Raw genomic sequence first — 19,019 nt, 5'->3', positions numbered from 1 at the left:
ATTCTAACAGGCAATTTAATTATCCGAGGAGTTGGTTATACTCCCAGCACACGAGGAACTGCAGAAATAATTTAATACACTGATTGTATTTTATTGTTTGTGGCCTTCAGCATCAATAGTGAACAGTGTAAACAAATGCCCACATAAAACAAGAAACCTCTTCATTAAAAACATAGGTACCACATGCTGCTACCAATTTAACAGACTGATTGTGTTTCACTGTTGCATAAGGCTTTCTTCAATAAAAGCATTTCATAAGCCTAGTTACTTAACTAGGAAAACTTTTTTTTAAAAAATGGGAACTCCACCAGAAGCAAGCCAAGATGTTCTGAAACAGTTTAGGCACAGTCTGGTAAAATAGCTGCCAGAATCATCAGGAAGAAGAGGGTTATTTGTCTCGAGACAAAACAATCTCTGCCAGCTGCATAAGAGCATCTCTTTCTGGAGATGGTCGAAGTTTGCTAATCTCCTTCACTGCCTCATGGCAATAACGCTGTGCGAGGTAGTTTGTTTGCTGTATGCCACCACTCTAAGAAAAGACCAAAATATTAAAGGAGAAGTTAGTAAACTGCTGTTCCCCCATTCTGCAATTGGTTTTGTGAGAGTTTAGTTGACCCTTTTTTAGAACTGCATTTAATAGAACCATACAACTTTAAGGTAAATGTAGATTTAAGCTACTTTGAAAAGTTCCCTATCTCCAATGTGCTTTATACCATCATAGATGCTATGATTTACTATGCTATGAAAAAACGGTCCTTGAGTCTTAAACAACACCCGATATACCTAACTCGCTAAATATAAAAATTGGCAGTCTGCTGAGAGAAGCTTGCATGAATTACCAAGACAATATTTACTTGATCCACTTTCAGTATGATCATCTGTTGGATCAATGTTTTTTCAAACTTGGCAACATTAAGATGTGTGGACTTCAATTCCTAGAATTAATCAGCCGGTTTGGTAGATGAAGAATTCTGGGAGTTGAAGTCCACACATCTTAAAGTTGCCAGGTTTGAAAAACACTCTGCTAGATGCATATCCCTGCAAGAGCTAAAGACAACTTACCATATTTTTCACACTATAAGATGCACTTTCTCCCCCCTCAAAAAGTGGGTGGAAATATCTGTGCGTCTTATAGAGTGATTATTGCGGCGGGGGTGGGGGATTGGTGCCTGTCACCACTGCTGTCGTTCGCCAGTGTGGGGGAATGTTGGAGCCTTTGCTGTTGAGCAGTTGATCGGTAATTGGATTGGTGTCCCAGAATACCGCCAATAAGCTGTTCTAGGTGGTGTGGATTGCCACCGCCGATTGCTGCCGCCACCAATCCCTGCAGATCCTCGCTGCTAGAACAGCTCATCAGCAGTATTCTGGGAGGCTGATCCAATCGCCAGTCAGCTGCTCGGCAGCGAAGGTGGTGGCAGCAGCTCAGCAACATTTTCCTCCTTCATGGAGCTGGGGTGGGCGTGGCCTGTGTGTGATACATCCAAACTGCAGGCCACCAGTTTGACACCCCTGCCATACAACAATCCTTTGAGTAAGACTGTGCTAAAACAAAATGACTTGGCCCAAAGTTATCCTATGAATTTTCATGGCTAAAGATGAGTCTTGAATTTGGGCCTATTTTCTAGTCCTGTCCTTAATTACTACACCACACTGGCTCTCCATGAACATTCAGATTCTATACAGGAATATCTAGACTACCGTATTTTTTGGAGTATAAGATGCACCAGAGTATAAGACCCACCTACCTTTTTGGTGAGGAAAAGAAGAAAAATAAATCTCCCTCTGCCTCTGAGCAATTTTGCTTCGTTGCAGCAAACAGCCTGCTTTAGTTTCATTTTCAGCATACTTGATTAGCCCAAGGGGGAAAAAAAAAATCTGCTCCAGCAATTTACCTCTTTGCAGTAAGCAGCAGAGCCCTGCGAAAAACAGCTGAGAGCAAATCAGCTGAGAGTCAAGCGGCCGATCCAATCAACTTGTGCTAATTAGGCTGTGCTGAAGCTGAAAAGAGCTATTTTTTCTTGCTGTTTGCTTGCAAGGAGGTAACTGCTGCGAGGCAGAGGCCAAAGGGTGGGGGCCAGTGGGTGGGCAGGGCTACATTCGGTGTATAAGACACACCTAAATTTTCACCCCCTTTTAGGGGGGGAAAGGTGCGTCTTATACTCTGAAAAATACAGTAACTCTCCATGAACATATGAACAGTTCTATGCAAGAAATTCATGAATATATTTTCTTGCAAAATAGCATGGTCTTATTAAAATATTTAATCTGTGCTAATATATAATTGCTGTAGCATGTACATGGATTTACTACAGATGCTGTAATTTATCTTAGAATAACAGAATCAGACACACAGGATGTCAATGCCAGCATGGTATGTTTTCCCTAAAAATATGAAGAGGTAGTCCTTGCTTAACAACTATTTAGTTATTTTTTGAAGTTATGACAATACTGAAAAAATAATTACAATCAGTTCTTGCATTTCCGGTAAGCAGAATCAAACAGAGAAGCTGATAGTAAAACTGCAAGTCATGTCACGTGATGTCTCGCTTAATGACCACAGTGGAAGTGAGATTGTAAGCATCGTGGTCATGTGATGTCTCGCTTAGCAATAGTGTTGCAGGTCCCAACTGTGGTTTTTAAGCGAGGACCAGATGTACTTCAATCAACATTGTATCAATTGATGTTTGGTCTGCAAGGAAGAGTGAAATCATAAGAGTATACCAGATTTTCTTTAGGAACAACCACTACTTTAAATGAGGTTTTGTCTTACCTGTAATACAAATTCCTGGGCACGTTGGACATCGCCTGGGTAAGTGAATCGCCTCATTATCATGGCATTAATTTCTGGGAACTAGAACAGAGAAAAGCATTATTGTCTCATCTTTGGCAGTTCTTTGCCTACTGATGTAATCTAAATCCAGGCACAGATACATAAGGGTTTTTTTTCTAGCTTGCTGGATGTTTTTCTTCTCATGATCCACAATTCTATTGGAAGCAACCTTGCGGAAGTAGCTGGGGACTAAGGTCCTTGGTGCTCTCTCAACTTGCTTGTTTTCTTGCAGACGTTTCATTATTCTAACCATTACTGAAAAATGTTGGTAAAAAAATTACAGGGATCTGTCCAGGCAGCCTTCAAAAATCAGATACAGTTGAACTGAACCCCTATTGCCAATTAATATGAAGGTTAAATGCAACTTCCAACTATGTAAAATCTTGGAACACTCAAACCCAGACAGGTTTCTACATTAACTTTGAATGATCAATAAACTTAACCGTACCTTGTATTGCTAATTTGATTTAGGATAATAAACCAATTAAGGGTTAGTATCTTTTACTGAAGGGACGGGGTGGCTCAGTGGCTAAGGCGCTGAGCTTGTGGATCAAAAGGTCGGCAGTTCAGCGATTTGAATCCCTAGTGCCGCGTAACAGGGTGATCTTACTTGTTACTTGTCCCAGCTTCTGCCAACCTAGCAGTTCGAAAAGCACGAAAAATGCAAATAGAAAAATAGGGACCTTTGGTAGGAAGGTAACAGCGTTCCGTGCGCCTTTGGTGTTTAGTCATGCCGGCATGACCATGGAGACGTCTTCGGACAGCGCTGGCTCTTCGGCTTTGAAATGGAGATGAACAACGCCACCTAGAGCTGGGAATGACTAGCACATATGTGCGAGGGTAACCTTTACCTTTACTTTATCTTTTATTGCTTCTGAATTGAAAAGTATCTGTGGAGGCTACCTTTCCTTTCTTTAAGCATCTTCCTTTTTTTTTCTTCAAAGCATGCATACACAACAACATTTTTAAATTTTAGCATAAATAAATATGTAAATGTAATATCTTGTTCATACTTGCTGGCAAGCAAATAAGACGGGTCCAGTGGCTATTCCAAGTTTAAGGTCCGCTGATGCAGGCTTTCCTAGCTGTTCAGAACATGATGTAAAATCTAGCACATCATCTACCAACTACAGTAAACAAAGAATATACAATACAAAGTTAACAAGATATCCTTGCAAGGATCTAAGTAAAGCATACATGTATAAATGCTCCAAACCTCCCCCTTTTTAGCATTTTATTTGATTGGTAAACACTGTCTGTAAGTCATCATTCTTTATACGTTACCTGAAATGCTATCCCAAGGTTTTTTCCATATAGATATGCAATTTCATGAACTTTTGGATCAGGACAGCCTAGTACAGAAACCTGAAAAAGAAAAAAAGAACAGAATATTTGGTTATTTCCCATTATTCATATGTGCCAACAAACCATTAACAATAGAGAAGCAGACATCAATAGCTGCATTCTGCCCAGTCCCTCTTTATATATCCAGAGTTTTAAAAAAATTAAGTTATGGGAAAGACCAAGAGCAACAGGACAGCATTAAAAACAGGGTCTTTCAAAGGTCTGAAGAGTTTTGGGAATAGAGATAGATAGATACCGTATTTTTTGGAGTATAACACACACTTTTTTTTCCTTCCTAAAAGAGGCTGAAAATTTGGGTGCGTCTTATACTCCGAATATAACCCTGCCCACCCGCCAGCCCCCACCCTTCAGTCTCCGTGCATCTTCTGGCTGCAAAGATTGCCACCGACAATGGCTTGTGTTTTTGGGCTCCGTGCATTGTGCTTTCAGTCTCCAAATGCTCCATTTGAGAGCCCTTCAAAGCTGCGGGGATTGCCAAAACAGATTGCTGCCAATCGGTGCCTAAAAACGCAATGTGTTTGGAGGCTGAAAACATGACTCACGGTATCCAAAATGGCTACCCGGAACAGCTGCTGCCTTTCTTACCCCTTCCGAGCTTCGCCTGCTTTAGTCACTGGAGCTCCCTCCGACGATCAGCTGTGCTTTTGAAGCTGTTTTTCAGCCCCAACATGAGTGAAGTGATCTTCAGTGCTTTGCTTGCTTTTCTAATTGCTGCTCCCTCCAACGATCAGCTGTGCTTTAGAAGCTGTTTTTTAGCCCCAACCAGCCCCAACCTCAAAACCAGCGAGCGAACTAATGTGCTGAAGCTGACCAGGCTAAGGACGCTAACCAGATGAATACCTGCTAGGCAGAATTTCCCCCCCTATTTTCCTCCCCAAAAACTAAAGTGCGTCTTATACTCCGGCATCTTATAGTCCGAAAAATATGGTAGATCAATAGATAGATGATAGTTACATACATAGATAGGCAGAGAGATAGATAAACAAATAGATGGAGATACCTTTATATCAAAAATGGATTGACTTTTAAATATTTAATAAAGTTGCACATACATAACTGCAAACACAGAGGCTAACACATAAGATTATGATTGCAAAATGATTTGTTAGTTTTACAGTTGTCATAAAATTTCATTGTAACGTAAAGAAAAGCATTCTAACAAATGTTGAGAAACCCGTAATTAACTATAATTTTTATTAACTTTACTAATCTTTATCTATCAGACAGCTAAATTGATGTATAATCATAAAATCACCAATGTGGCAAAAACCTATGCAATATTAGTAAGTAAGTTGTACACTTTCTTTACTTACCTCAGAAAGCAGAGCAAGAAGTATTCAATTAAAAGTACTATTTCTATAAATAATTATTTTAAATGCCTACTAGCCTAATGTCTCAGGAGGACTGTACATTACAGAAAAGTTAATATGACAGACACTGGGCATTATGTATTTAGGGTCCCAAATCTTTTGGCTTTAAACCAGCACTTTTAAACTATGCTTGTAAATAAAGTAGTATCTTCTAAATTATTACAAAATTGTGTGATCCACTCCATGAAATACACTTCTGAAAAATATTTGCACTTGCTCTACTTTTCAAGATAAACCCTATCCAGAATTCACTAAGACATGAATCCCTCTGGCCAGATTCTTTTGAAGCATGCAAGAAAAAAAATGGTGCCTTCTACCAGGACCTCACTTTCCAAGCATACTAGTGGTCTAACGATCTACAGCCTGATTTCTACACTCATCTAATACTGATTTTTCATCTGGAACAGGGTTTATATCTAATTCTATATTAGGAATGCATATGATCAAGATAGGACTGATTCTCCATCCATTAGTTTGCCCATCCATGGTCTCTAACTGCAGGCAAGGTTTAGTGTAATCTAATTTTTTAAAGCTGCTGTGTTAGGCGTTTGGTTTGGTTGCCATCATATTTTTTTAAATGGCCAAAATTTCAAGAAAACACCAGATTTCTGATATTTTCTCATCCAGTATGTGGTAAGAAATTCAGATGGGAACTCTTAACATCTCATGAGATTCTATGAACTTGCACTTAATTATTTAAAAACAAAACAAAACACAATTCTATTCTATTTTGGAATTCTGTAGATACTATCTAGGGAGGCACACACATTGCACTTCCTAAAAACACTGCATTGTTAAACCATGGCTTATATAATGGGTTCCTTTTTTTAAATTGTGATATGCATTAAAAAAAAGGTTGGGAATATCTGTTTAGTACTTCTCCTGTCTTCTTGGAATCACCTGAAATAATGCAGCACAAGGTGAATCAAAGAAAGTTCAAGGACCCCATTTACTGAAATGCTAAGTAACATCTTGATAGCACGACAACTGTAAAACCATTATTTGCTCAATCAAGTTATTTCCATAAATTCAATGCCTTCTATGAAACTGATGACGCAGAAAACTAAGTTCATCATAATTGTTTTTTGTTTTGAATAAAGCTCCCACTTTTTCATTAGGTTTAATGTACTGGTTAAGTTATTTTCTCTCTTATTTTTCTCTCTGGAAAATGAACCAAAGATACCACTGCAGCCATTTTGTCAAAGCCCTTTATATTCATAAGCTTGTTGAAAAAAAAGTTCAGTCTTCTAATTCCTAATCTGTTTCTTCTCCATACATTAAGATAAATTAACAGAAAAGATGGAACGTACATACTGCTTTACAGCTGTGTGCTATAAGACTTGCAGTCTTCTTAAAAGTTTTTTCGAGGTAGTGAGAAAATCTCTCATTTTCATTTTCTTTGGAACCCAGCTGAAGAAATTCACCTGTAAAAGGTAAAAAAGATTAACGGTATTAGCAACTAATTGCTAAGAAATGGAAATGCAGTTATTTCTAGTTATGTTGCTAAAAAGCCTTACCACGCACCAGATCTTCAATCACTTGCGTTATTAGAGAAAGGACAGTTGTGTTCCCAATACGTGCTAAAACTAAAGATGCCGTAGAAAGGATGAAATCACCAGCTAAGACTGCCTGAAAAAGAATAATTGATTTTAAAATACTCTAGCTGGCACCATTATTCAATTTACCGCTTTGCATACCATTAAAAAAAAATCTTGTACATTAGTCAGAGAACCTGCCAACAAATAAATCTGGAAGGCAACATCAGAAATGCAATTACAAAGGACTGTACACATTTTATATTTTTTCCTCACTTATATAAAATATTTTCTTTTCATAAACTATAAACCAGAATGATAAGACAATGAGAGATTGGAAAGGAATTATGGGAGTTGAAGCCCATATATCTTAAAGTTGCGAAGATTGAGAAACACTGTTTTATACCCCTAGAAACTTCATCTAGTTCTTTTCTCTTGGAAAATCAAGAGCAGGATTGAGAGTCCGCTTTTATTTTCTGCCAAAAGAGGATTACTTTACATTAAACTATTTTATCAACAGCTATTATCTGCGCATAACTAAGAAACCTGTTTCTGGGAGTTTCAACTGCATATACAAAGCTTAATAGCAACTGTTGGGCATCCAGAAAGAACTAAAGTTTTCTTTTTAAAAAAACAAAAATTAATATCTACTTCAATTATTTCACTTTCGTCCCTAAACCGTTCAATCAAGCCGTTGTGATCTTGCTCCTTTCTGAGCTCCTAGTTAGAGAAGGTGGTAAACTTCTTCTGGATTTATCAACAATCCTTCTGGGATAGTTTAGGTGGTTTCACTGATTGTTGATTTTTCTCCGGGCTCTTCCTTGGACATATATTTTGTATCTTTCTTGTACTGTATTGCTCCATATTGTGTCATGCAGATAAATCAATCAAGTAACATTCCCACTTCAACAACACTTTGTATAGGTAAGAAAAAATACTTGCCTTCCTTTCCCCCCAGATTTGATTAACAGTAACTTTTCCTCTTCGTGAATTAGCATCATCAATTACATCATCATGAACTAATGTAGCGGTATGGATCATTTCTGCAATTAATGCTACAGAGCGCTGGTTTGCCTTCACTTCTCTATGATTGAGATATGGGAAGAGGATAAGAAAAATGTAGCATGTCAACCCTGTCAGAATAGCTTGAACAATACAGAAAAAGACAGGTGATATCAAATCAGATTCAAAAATTTTGGAGACCATGAAAATTCTTGCCATATCCATTTATCTTCTGCAATAATACATAGCTTTTCTTTGAACCTATCCATTGGCCTTATCGACTGACTTTCTATTCTTCTACTTTCCTCAACCTTGCCTCACATAAACGGTTTTTAAATAAATTATCCACTTCTACATCATGGCAAATAGGTATGTTTCAGCTTGCTAATCTTCTAGCAGTTGCCCTGATAATAATGAAATGATATTCATGATTAATGTTTGGAGTTCAGTTTAAGTATATAATGAAATTAATATTTCATATTTAATGTAGAAGAGGAAATATAGAATTAAATTTGAAAATAAATAAATACTGTAAGTCAGGGCACAGTAGTGTAGGGTATTCACATGGTGAGAAATTATTTTCTCTTATTCTAAATAAGAGAAAATAATTTCTCTTAATGGATAAGTATCCATTAAATACAAGAAGCTTGAATATCTGCTAAATCTTGTTGTCGCTACTTGCTTTTGAATGGGAACAAACCTTAACTATAATAATTCAAAAATAAAAATTAGATATTTACCCAGAATTGTTATGATGAAAATTGCATGCTCTGGCCATTAGTGCCACAATAATTGGCCGAAAGGCCTTCCCTTTACCATCAAAGTAGTAGTCACACATTTCTTTAAGCTCTGTAGTAGAAACCCGTAATTCCTGCAAAAAGCCAAACAAAACCTGTCTATATCTGCTAATCTAGCCTTGGCTTTATGACAATAAAGTCCCTTCTAAAGAATGATCTATTGGAGCTTCTTATCATAGCTCACCAAAAACATATTTACCTTTTTAATATCCTCATAGAGATTTTTCAAGTCTTTCCCTCCAAGTTTAAAAGGATCTTTGTATTGTTCATCGCTGACTGCTTTACCAAAGTAATGAGTTTGCACTGTTGTATGTTGAAACCTAGCAAAACTTTTTGGGGAAGAAAGAAAATATTAACATAATCCCTGTAACTGAGGCAATTTATTCATTCCTGCCCAGAAAAAAAACACTATTGGTACTATCCTAATTGAATTTTTAAAAGAAAATACATAAAAAGAAATAGCTCTTCAAGCTTATCTACAAAGTTAAAAAAACATTATTCATTAATAATATTATTATTAATACTGAGAAGGAAGGAGGACGTAAGTCTTCTAAAATCATTAAGTTTGGAGATCTTGTATGGATCTTGTGTTTGCATTAACCAGCTATGATACCTTCAGAAGCACTTATTTTGCAATTCTGCTATTCAAAATGGATCTCTCTCTCTGCCCAAATTTTAACCATGGACAGGATAGAGACCCATCCAGTACAATTATTAGTTTCTGAGTCTCATACTTATATCTTGCTTCAGCTACATTATAGAATAAGACTAGCTGTTTAGGATATATAAAATTATAAAAAAACCGTGGAAAAATAGTTTAAGCATTTTATTCAAATGTACTAAGTTATTATCTCTCTGAGGGACATAGATGGTTTCTAAATCTGATACATAAATAATATAAATATTGTACCTTTGTGTGGGCATGCATATGGAGAATAAAGCAAAAGTTGTCATTTTGTATTGAATTAAATAAATGAAAAAAACCCCAAGTATTCCATTCTGCAGTTATTTTCCTTCCACTAAATCAGAACAAAAAAATCCAACACCAAGCTACATGTTATATAAAATATGAAATTCCCACTACATTAATTTCTTATGTTTGGTGATGCATACCTTTTCAGTAAATCACCATGAAGTACCTTATATGTTGTATACATATACATAAGTATATATCATATACATAAGTGAATATCATGTATGTAATAGCCAAAATTGCAAGTGATCACCAAGTTTCACAATATTTTATCTTCCTCACTATTTTGCAAAATCTTAGGCAGAAAGATCACATTTCATATAATTTCCTATGTGATTTTGGCTGTTTTAATTTTTATTTAATTTGAAATTTAATAGATGAGAATATTTGCTCTGGCTGCTTCAGCTGCTATATTAAGAAACATGCTTATATGATGATTATCAAAAGTCTTATGTATCGATTTAATGATTTATATTGAATGTAACTGTCAAAAGACGGAAAAAAGACTAAATGTATTCAATTTAATATCTCATTGTTGCATCCTTCACAGTCAAACTTTAAAAAATACTGAAGTTACCTACTTTAGTATGACTATTTTTTATAATGTATACAGTAGAAAGCTTTCAACTTACCGCCAACATATACTATACATTTTTGGAAAAAATAGACACAGTCTTTCCCCTAAAAAACTAGATTTCTGTAGAAAGAGAAGAGAAAAAAAAGGATATTTATTATCTATATTTTATGCAGAATTAAGATAGAATTAACAAAAGTTACTACAGGTTACAGTGGCAATTGGAATAAGAATTTCTGTTGCTAAATGATGTGGTTGAAAGGTGCGACATGACATGTCATTTAGCGATAGTAATCCTGTAAATTCCAGTTGCCATCATAACCCCAGGACCACATTAGTTAAGCGAAGACTTCAAATGAACATGACATGGGAGAAGACGGAAGTCCCAGGCAAGCAAGCTGGTAGGTAAGAGTTATGGATGAATGGATGAATGTTATGGACAGAGGCCATGAGACCAGGTCGGTAAGTGCCACAGGTGGGGAAGCCAAAAAGTAGCAGGAAGAGCAAATCTTTATGTTGTCTTTATGGTAAGGCATTTTTAATTGCAAATATATGGAAAGGGAACAAGAGAGAATGAGGTTAGTTGACTGAACAAGATTAGAAGTCCTAAATTAGGTTTTTATTGCAGAGTTTGTATGCATAGGGTCTTTGAAGCTCATACAACAACACTCCACAGATATTTCCCCTTATATCCACTTTTCTGCAGAGCTGTTGAGTAGTATACAAGTGGCCCACATATAGGTAGTTGTCTCAATGAGTTTTAGCCACCATAGAAGATAAGGTAGGGAAGCATAATAAATTTCTTTCATTTGGAAAACCTTGTAAAAATCATTACTAGCTTAAGTCTCTTCATTTCTTTCTTTCTTTTTTTTTTTGATTACTTTGATTTTTTTTATTCTTTTTTTTTTGAACTGTTGCCATACTTTCTCCTGAAGATATTGGTTCGGAAGTACTGTGAAAATGGGTTCAGATATCTACAATGAAATGCAATGGGGTGAGCAAAATAATAAAAAAAATGCCTATTTCATCTCTGACATCTTGTACAGGCCAGTAACTTGTGAATTAATGAACCTGGTTGAAAGATAGCATGTTTTCTCAAACTTAGGTATGTGTTGAAGCAACAGTACTTTTTATCCCACTTTTTTATACTTTGGCCAACTCAAGGCGACAAACATACCTAATATTCATGCCTCCTATTTACCAGCCAGTATAGCCCGTTGAGAATAATGCCCACTGACAGATCATTTAATATTTCTAAATGTTTAAGTCTTTTAAAAGATACCTTCAAGGCAAGCAAACCACATCAACACATCTTGCTGCAGTCTGTAACAGGATGGTACAGCAGGAAATACTGTTTAATGTAATGTAATGTAATTAATTCAATTTATATGCCGCCCCTCCTCCGAAGACTCAGGGCTGTTAAATTTTCTTTTCTCTGGCCTTTGCTTATTGGCTCCGCAATCCCTCTTCCTTTGCCCTTCTGCAAATCTTAGTCGTTATCTGCCATCCGGTGCCCTCCAAATGCCCCAGGTGACATATCTCATCAGCTGCACCCCAACACCACTGAAAGTGGGCTTGGGTAACTAACTTCCTTACTCGTCGCGCCAGGCTTGGAAAACGCTTCCCTTTCCGCTCCTCGTTTTCTCTTCCTGCCTTCGCCTGTTTCTTAAGAATACCATCCCCGCAAGCGATAAGGGCGTATTACAGACGCCCCATATCTCAGGGCATCGGGGCTGGTAAGCGTCGCCTTAGTTTTCAAGGGCTGGGCTGCTTCTGGAGGTTCCCAAAGGCGCTTCCTTCCCAACCTCCCCACCGCTCCGCCCGCGTCCTGGTGCAACCCCTTCCTCCTTCACCCGGGCGCCCGGAGTTTTCTCCCCGGGATCGACTCCTCCGCTGGGACTCATTCATTCCCTTCCTGACCTCCATTCGCCCCCAATGCATAGCTACTTACGGCCGTCTTCAGCGCCGGCACCGCCAGTTCATCGCCAGGCTGCTTGTTAGTGCCGCCGCTGCTGCTATCCAAGACGCAGTTTCGCAAGCTGTTGAAGAGTCTCGCCGTCCGGGACGAAGTGGCGCATGAACAGCAGCAACATCGAGGCCGACACCAGAGCGCCATGGCTTCCGTTTCAGGTCGGGCAAAGAGGCCACCGCCTGTCGCTGCCGCTGTTTGCAGATGGCAATAGGCCCACCCCGCAATCTCCTCGGCTGCAACAGCAGCAGCGACCCGGACGCGGAAACTCCGCGTTTGAGCAACGTGAGTGTGTCTGGCAACGCCGCCTTCCCGGAGCTCTTGCCAGGAAACGCTTCAAGAGAGAGAGGCTTATGAGGAGGCAAGGGAGTGGCGGGGTGGTGCAAGAAGAAGGAGAGAAGGGATCAAAATCCTCCCATGATTCTCCGGCGAAAGACCCGAGTCGCGATTAGATCCGGATTTAACTCGCCCCGAGTTGCTCCCTGCGCTGACTGGCTGCTGCTCCCAGCATACAGCCACGTGAATTAGAATCTCCCTCTTCCGTACAAAATGTCACTTAGGATTTGTATTAGAGAGGTGGGAAAGAGTAAGTCTGTCTGAAGTTATTTCTGAGAAAAGATGGGTTAGGAGGATTGTGACCCAATGATGGTTTGGGAGTGGGGAGTGAGGGGGGGGAGGAAATCTTTTAATAACGACACCACTTTTAATAACGTAAGCAGGAATCTGTGTGTCTTTCAGTGTGTTTGGGAGTTAATTTTTGGACACAAGCATACTTTGTTGATTCTGTGCTATTGCCCTAGACCCAGTAGTAGGTAGGTAGTGCATTTATAATAGCCAATAAAAAAGAGGAAGGATAATGTTAAAGCTTTTGAACTGCCTGAAATTCTTACATCTGCTGATGAAAAGAAAAGGAAAGAGATGGATGAAGCAAGGTGTAAAAATCAGGCCAAATGTTTAATCATTTAAGATCGGCAATTCAGACAAGATATTGAGAGAGAAGTGCATGTGAATTTGGAAGTGAACTCCAAAAAGTATGCCAAAAAAAAAGGGGGGGGGATAAATGCTGCTTATACAGGGAAGGGAAAAACATGGACATATTAGGATGCTAAACATGACAAAGGGGAAAAGACTTAATAGAAAAGGAAGAGAAAAGATCCATGTAATAATTATTGATAGCAATATAAAATTAATTCAAAGTTATCATTAAATGTAGACCACACAGAAACATATTGTTTCATCTTCTCATTTCTAGAATACATTTTTCAAAGATAATTAACAAATTCATACCTGGATCCATTCCTTATAATCAAGAGGGTAAGTTTTTTCCATTTGCCTAAAGCTATTTTGAAAAGAATTAAGTTCATTTTTAAATTTTAAATGCATTCATTCTTGAAAATGGGATATTCCAATTCTCAATTCTAACATTCAGAAATGTAAGTTTTATAACTTGCATTTTACTTTTTAAATTATAAATATGATTGAATGGTTGGTTTGTGGTCAACCATTAAATTTCTTAAAGATCCCAAAATTACAAGTACCACTGTGGTTATTTGAGCATTTAGATCATATTATCTGGTTAGTTCATGTTAATACATTGCTAGAATACATTTGTTCCAGTTAACAAAATAATCAGAAAATGTACCATGTTGCTGTTCCACCTCAATAAGCTTTGATAATGACACTGTATAATTATCAAACTTAGCCATAATACCAGGGGTGAAATGCTCCCGGTTCGGACCGGATCACCCGATCCGGTAGCAATGGCGGTGGATGGTTCGGAGAACTGGTAGCAAAAATCCCTGCCCCTGCCCCATCCCCAGTTGAGCCACACGATCATCAAAGCCTTGTTTTTGAACTTTTAAAATTATTTTTTCTTCGGCCAAAAAAATGCTTTTAAAAGTAAAAAGAAAGCCTCTGATGATCGCACGGCTCAGCTGGGATTGTCAGTGCCTTTTAAAAGTATTTTTTTACAACCTCTTCCGCTGAAGAGGCTATAGTAAAAATGCTTTTAAAAGGCTCTGATGATCCCAGCTGAGTTGCCTCATCATCAGAGGCTTTTTTTCTTTTAAAAGCAAAAAAAAAAAAAATGCTTTTAAAAGAAAACAAAAGTCTCTGATGATCAGGCAACTCAGCTGGGATCGTCAGAGCCTTTTAAAAGCATTTTTTCTACAACCTCAAAGAGGTTGTAGAAAAAAATGCTTTTAAAAGTTAAAAAAAAAAGAAAGTTGGCTACGCCCACCCGATCACATTACCCTCCCACCAAGCCACGCCCGAAGAGCCGGTAGTAACAAATTTTACATTTCACCACTGCATAATACCATTAGCATGTCAGAACAAGTTATCACATGCACATTTCCATACAATCCTTTAATAAAAAAGCCAATAGTTCAGAACCACTGTGAAGATTGATTGATTTGAACAATTGGCACTATATAACTTGGTAGACTGAAAGACGGATACATTCATAATAATTCTAGCCTCTGGATGAAGGTACAGCCAGTCTTCATTTAATAATCCTAATTGGGACTGGCATTTATTGCTAAGCAAAGCGTTGAGTTAAATGTCACTTGATTGCTTTGTTTAGCAATGGCAGTTCCAGCAGTCCCAGTTACTGTTATTGAGTATATGCAGTCATTAGCAAAGACACACCTGGATCCAAACCATACTTGGTAAGGCACTGTCTCCATCTTTCCCATCCATGTATCTCTCCCATAACTCTGTCCTTTTGGCCACTACCACAGTCAGTTGCCCCCATTGTTCAACCCTTCCTGCTATTTGATGCCCATCATACTGCGCACCATTTTCACACCAGGTTTCTTTCATGTGCCAGCCGGATCTGTCTTTTGCAAAAAAAAAAAAAGGACACAGCCAGCACACACACAAAAAAGACTTGGCCAGAAATGGCCTGTAATGTGTAGTGGGATATACCCTGCTGACTTGTAGCTCTCACACATTGTCCTGCATGAGATTTCCATGGGGCCCCATGTGTGACTGGGATAGCGTAAAGAGATGGCAGTGATGATGACAATGAAGGTCAGCTGGGAGTGGGAGATGCACAGTAATAGGTGGACTGGACCCAAATTTTGTTTATTTGATGTGAGGGTATTATGATGGCCAGAATTTCAAGAACGAGTTGTAAATTCCTTTGTTCAACACCATTGTAACTTCAAACAGTTGCTGAATGAATTGTCATTAAGTGAGGAATAGCTACGTCAAATTATAATCCAATGAACAAAATAAATTGGATGATATCATAACATCTCAGAATGTGCTAAATCAGGCCTCTTTAGCATATAACAGAATTAGAAAAATGCAGTAGCTGTTGAAATTTCAACATAATGCTAAATGGTATCCTAAAACTTTCAATCCTTGAAGCTGCTTTGGAGGAAAAGGTTGAGAGCACTTGAAGAATCTGAAGCTCATTCATGGCTAAGCCACAATTTAGCACTGCATTCTAAAGAGATAATTCAGCTTCAGACAGTGGAGCTGTCAACGTTCATTTTCACACATAGTTTGAAAAGTCAATTGGCTGAAGATATGATCTGCTAAATAAAACCATAGCTATTTATACAACACTATTAGCCATGTGTGGCCAACCTGAAGTTTGTCTGTGTGTGTGGCAGAATATCCTGACCTTGCTCACATATTGCCTTAGGCACATCACTTTGTATCATCATCATGCATATTATGGTGCTTGGGTATCTGCAAAGAGTTTCTAAGTACTGGTTCCCTTCCCTTTCTAAGTACTGGGTTGCAAATTATAGCAACATTAATAAAACAATAAAACAAAACAAAACAAAACAAAACTTTGGTTTAACTTATAGAATGTAAAGTCTGGAAGTGACCTTGAAGTTCATCTAATCCAGTCCTTTGCCTAAGAACAGGAATCTACTATTACACCATCTCCAACAGATAGCAATCCAGCCTTTATTTAAACAACTCTTATCATCTTTCATTATCAATTCTGCTGTTCTACTGGCATTCTGCTCAACAATTCTATTAAGGCATTTCCCCATTATCTAACTGAAATCAATTCCTTTAAATCCAATGTTTCTTGTCCTGTATCATATACTGTTTTACCCTATCTACATTATAGTCCTTATTCTTGAAAACATAAAACATGTCTAATCTTGTCTTTGAGGTTAAACTTTCTTAGCACCTCTGACTATTTCTTACAGGTTTCTGCTTCCATGTCCCATGTCACCTTGGTTGATCTTTGGATTGTCAATCTTCTTTCCAAAATGTGGCACCTAGAACTAGATGCAATATTCTATATGCCACCTGTCTAGTAATTTACGTATAATTACAATATTGATTGAACAGATTTGCCATCTTATATAAAAAAGGTAAATAAAATAATTTTCCTAGGATTAAACCAGGGGTGAAATCTACTTACCTTCCTTACTGGTTTGGAAGTACATGTGTCACATGTGTGCGCAGACCTTCTGCGTATGCGCAGAAGGTTTTGTGCATGCGCAGAAGGTAAAATCACATTACTTCCTGGTTAAAATCAGGAAGTAACAACACCTGGGCGGGTTGGCGGAACTTTATGCTCTGCAATCACTACCAGATTGCCGAACGAACCGTGACAATCGCTACCGGATCGCATGATTCGGTCGAACCAGGAGCATTTCACCCCTGATTCAACCAGGTACCTGATTCCACCATTGATTTTTGGAAATCTGTGGTCAGCCCATGATCATGATTATTGGATTACTTTCAGAGAAAACAGACTTGTCTGATCTGTAGTCCTTGATTAATGATGGTGATTGAGACAAGAATTTCTTTCACTAAGTGATGTCATAAAGCACAACATCATGTCACTGCACCAGTGGTGGGTTGCTCCCAATTCACCCTGGTTTGGGCAAACTGGTAGCGGCGACGGCAAGAGGCTCCGCCCACCCACCCAGATGTCATCAAAAACGCTCTGCGCATGCGCAGAAGTGCTGTGTGCTTGCAAAGTGAGCGCACGCATCCGCGTGCTACCGATACCAAACCGGTAGCGCCGGGATTTGAAACCCACTACTGCACTGCACTGCTTAATAATAGAAGTTTCAGCACATCTGAAACCCAGCACATATGGGATTTAAGCAAATCCCATACCATCATTAAGCACAATGTCACATGACTGCCATTTGTGTTGCTTATCAGAAGCCTACAGTCATGGTTGCAGAGCCTGCATTCCTGTGGTCATGGGGATATTGTGATGGCCAGAATTTTGAAAACTGGTTGTAAGTAACATTCATTCAGCACCATCCGAAGTTTGAACAGTCGCTGAATGAGTAGTTGTTAAACAAGGAGCTATTTGATCAACAGTTTTTGTCCTTTTTTGCTGCAATAAAGAAATAGTTATCAGGAAGTTAACTTTGAAAGGATATCAGAAAAATGGAATAATTGATTTAACAAGATTGGGCAGGAAGGATATAAAGGCATAAAATCGAAATATTAAGCTTCCTGATAACTTATTATCTGCACCCTTTTCAGCCCGGCTTCAGACCTGGCTACAGCACGGAAACTGCCTTGGTCACGCTGATGGATTATTTTTGGCGAGCCCGAGACAGGGATCATTCCTCTATCTTGGTGCTACTTGACCTCTCAGCGGTTTTCGATACCATCGACCATGGTATCCTTCTGTGGCGACTAAGAGAGCTGGGAGTGGGAGGCACCATGTGGCGGTGGTTCACCTCTTATCTCTCTGGTCGGTCACAGTCGGTGCTGGTAGGAGGACAGAGGTGTTCCCTAGGCCCCTCGTCTGTGGAGTTCCTCAGGGCTTGGTCCTCTCTCCCCTCCTATTTAACATCTACATGAAATCACTGGGTGAAATCATCCGATGACACGGGGTGGGATATCAGCAATATGCTGATGATACCCAGCTGTATATCTCTACCCCTCATCAGTTCAGTGAGATGGTAGATGTGATGTGCCAGTGCCTGGAGGCTGTGAGGATCTGGATGGGAGTCTATGGGCTCAGACTTAACCCAGACAAGACCAAATGGCTCTGGGTATTGCCCTCTAAAGACTATGTCGATTGTCCATCCTTGGTTCTGGGGGGAGAGAAAGTGCCCCCCTCAGAACGGGCTCGCAATTTGGGTGTCCTTCTAGACTCACAGCTGAGATTGGAACAATATCTGACAGCTGTAGCTAGGGGGACCTTTGCACAGGTTCGTCTGGTGCACCAATCTGGTGCACCCTACTTGGATCAGGAGGCTCTCCTCACAGTCACTCATGCCCTTGTCACCTCACGGTTGAACTATTGCAACGTGCTCTACATGGGGCTACTCTTGAAAAGTGTTCGGAGACTACAATTGGTCCAGAATGCAGCCGCGCGAGTTATAGTGGGTGCACCTAGATACACCCACATTATACCAATTCTCCGCGAGCTGCACTGGCTCCCTATCGGTCTCCGGGCGCAATTCAAGGTATTGGTTATTACCTTTAAAGCCCTACATGGCTCAGGACAGGCTATCTTCGAGACCGCCTTCTACATAGCTCCCAGCAACCGGTAAGATCCCACAGAGTTGGTCTCCTCCGGGTCCCGTCAGCTAAACAATATCGGCTGGCGGGCCCACCGGGGAGGGCCTTGTCTGTGGCTGCCCTGGCTCTC

General features: G+C 39.2%; 2 protein-coding genes across 9 annotated transcripts in view; one reads left to right on the top strand and one right to left on the bottom strand.

The window, feature by feature from the left end:
- Positions 1-70: 70 nt before the first annotated feature.
- On the bottom strand, positions 71-12,677 carry PDSS1 (decaprenyl diphosphate synthase subunit 1). Of its 3 annotated transcripts, none has more exons than XM_060684172.2 (11): positions 12,398-12,677; positions 10,505-10,569; positions 9,099-9,228; positions 8,843-8,973; positions 8,039-8,184; positions 7,083-7,190; positions 6,880-6,989; positions 4,115-4,195; positions 3,844-3,957; positions 2,771-2,851; positions 71-529 (listed from the first exon to the last, which is right to left on the bottom strand). In XM_060684172.2, exons 1-11 carry the CDS (start codon positions 12,560-12,562, stop codon positions 389-391), a joined length of 1,272 nt encoding a protein of 423 aa, XP_060540155.2. In that variant the 5' UTR covers positions 12,563-12,677; the 3' UTR covers positions 71-388. The 3 variants fall into 3 exon arrangements, with proteins under 3 accessions (XP_060540155.2, XP_087748997.1, XP_060540165.1); XM_087892871.1 differs by lacking the exon at positions 12,398-12,677 and adding an exon at positions 11,729-11,764; XM_060684182.2 differs by lacking the exons at positions 8,843-8,973; positions 12,398-12,677.
- The window catches only part of LOC117655214 (uncharacterized), a 48,515-nt gene continuing 42,090 nt past the window's right edge, over positions 12,595-19,019 (top strand). For 3 of the 6 annotated variants that reach the window (XR_004588592.3, XM_034402424.3, XM_034402417.3), the window contains exons 1-2: positions 12,870-13,001; positions 13,668-13,729. Coding sequence is in view for 1 of the 6 variants with exons in the window: in XM_087892868.1 (XP_087748994.1) it covers positions 12,620-12,687; positions 18,343-18,354 (80 nt within the window). In the remaining 5 variants the exon portion in view is untranslated. Of the gene's footprint in view, positions 12,701-12,869; positions 13,002-13,667; positions 13,730-16,622; positions 16,762-18,342; positions 18,355-19,019 lie in introns of those variants that run through there. The other 3 variants (XM_087892868.1, XM_034402422.3, XM_087892867.1) reach the window with 3 other exon arrangements.

This window comes from Pantherophis guttatus, chromosome 4 (genome assembly GCF_059756535.1).
Source record: "Pantherophis guttatus breed Tessera chromosome 4, ASM5975653v1, whole genome shotgun sequence".
Lineage (NCBI taxonomy): Eukaryota > Metazoa > Chordata > Lepidosauria > Squamata > Colubridae > Pantherophis > Pantherophis guttatus.
This window is presented reverse-complemented; position numbering and strand designations above follow the sequence as displayed.

Excerpts from the sequence above, each read along its gene's own strand:
- PDSS1 (XM_060684172.2), bottom strand. The coding sequence starts at position 12,562 with ATGGCGCTCTGGTGTCGGCCTCGATGTTGCTGCTGTTCATGCGCCACT. Across the intron at positions 9,229-10,504 it reads ATGTATAGTATATGTTGGCG|TTTTGCTAGGTTTCAACATA; the intron begins GTAAGTTGAAAG and ends TTCCCCAAAAAG. Across the intron at positions 3,958-4,114 it reads ACCTTGGGATAGCATTTCAG|TTGGTAGATGATGTGCTAGA; the intron begins GTAACGTATAAA and ends TGTTTACTGTAG.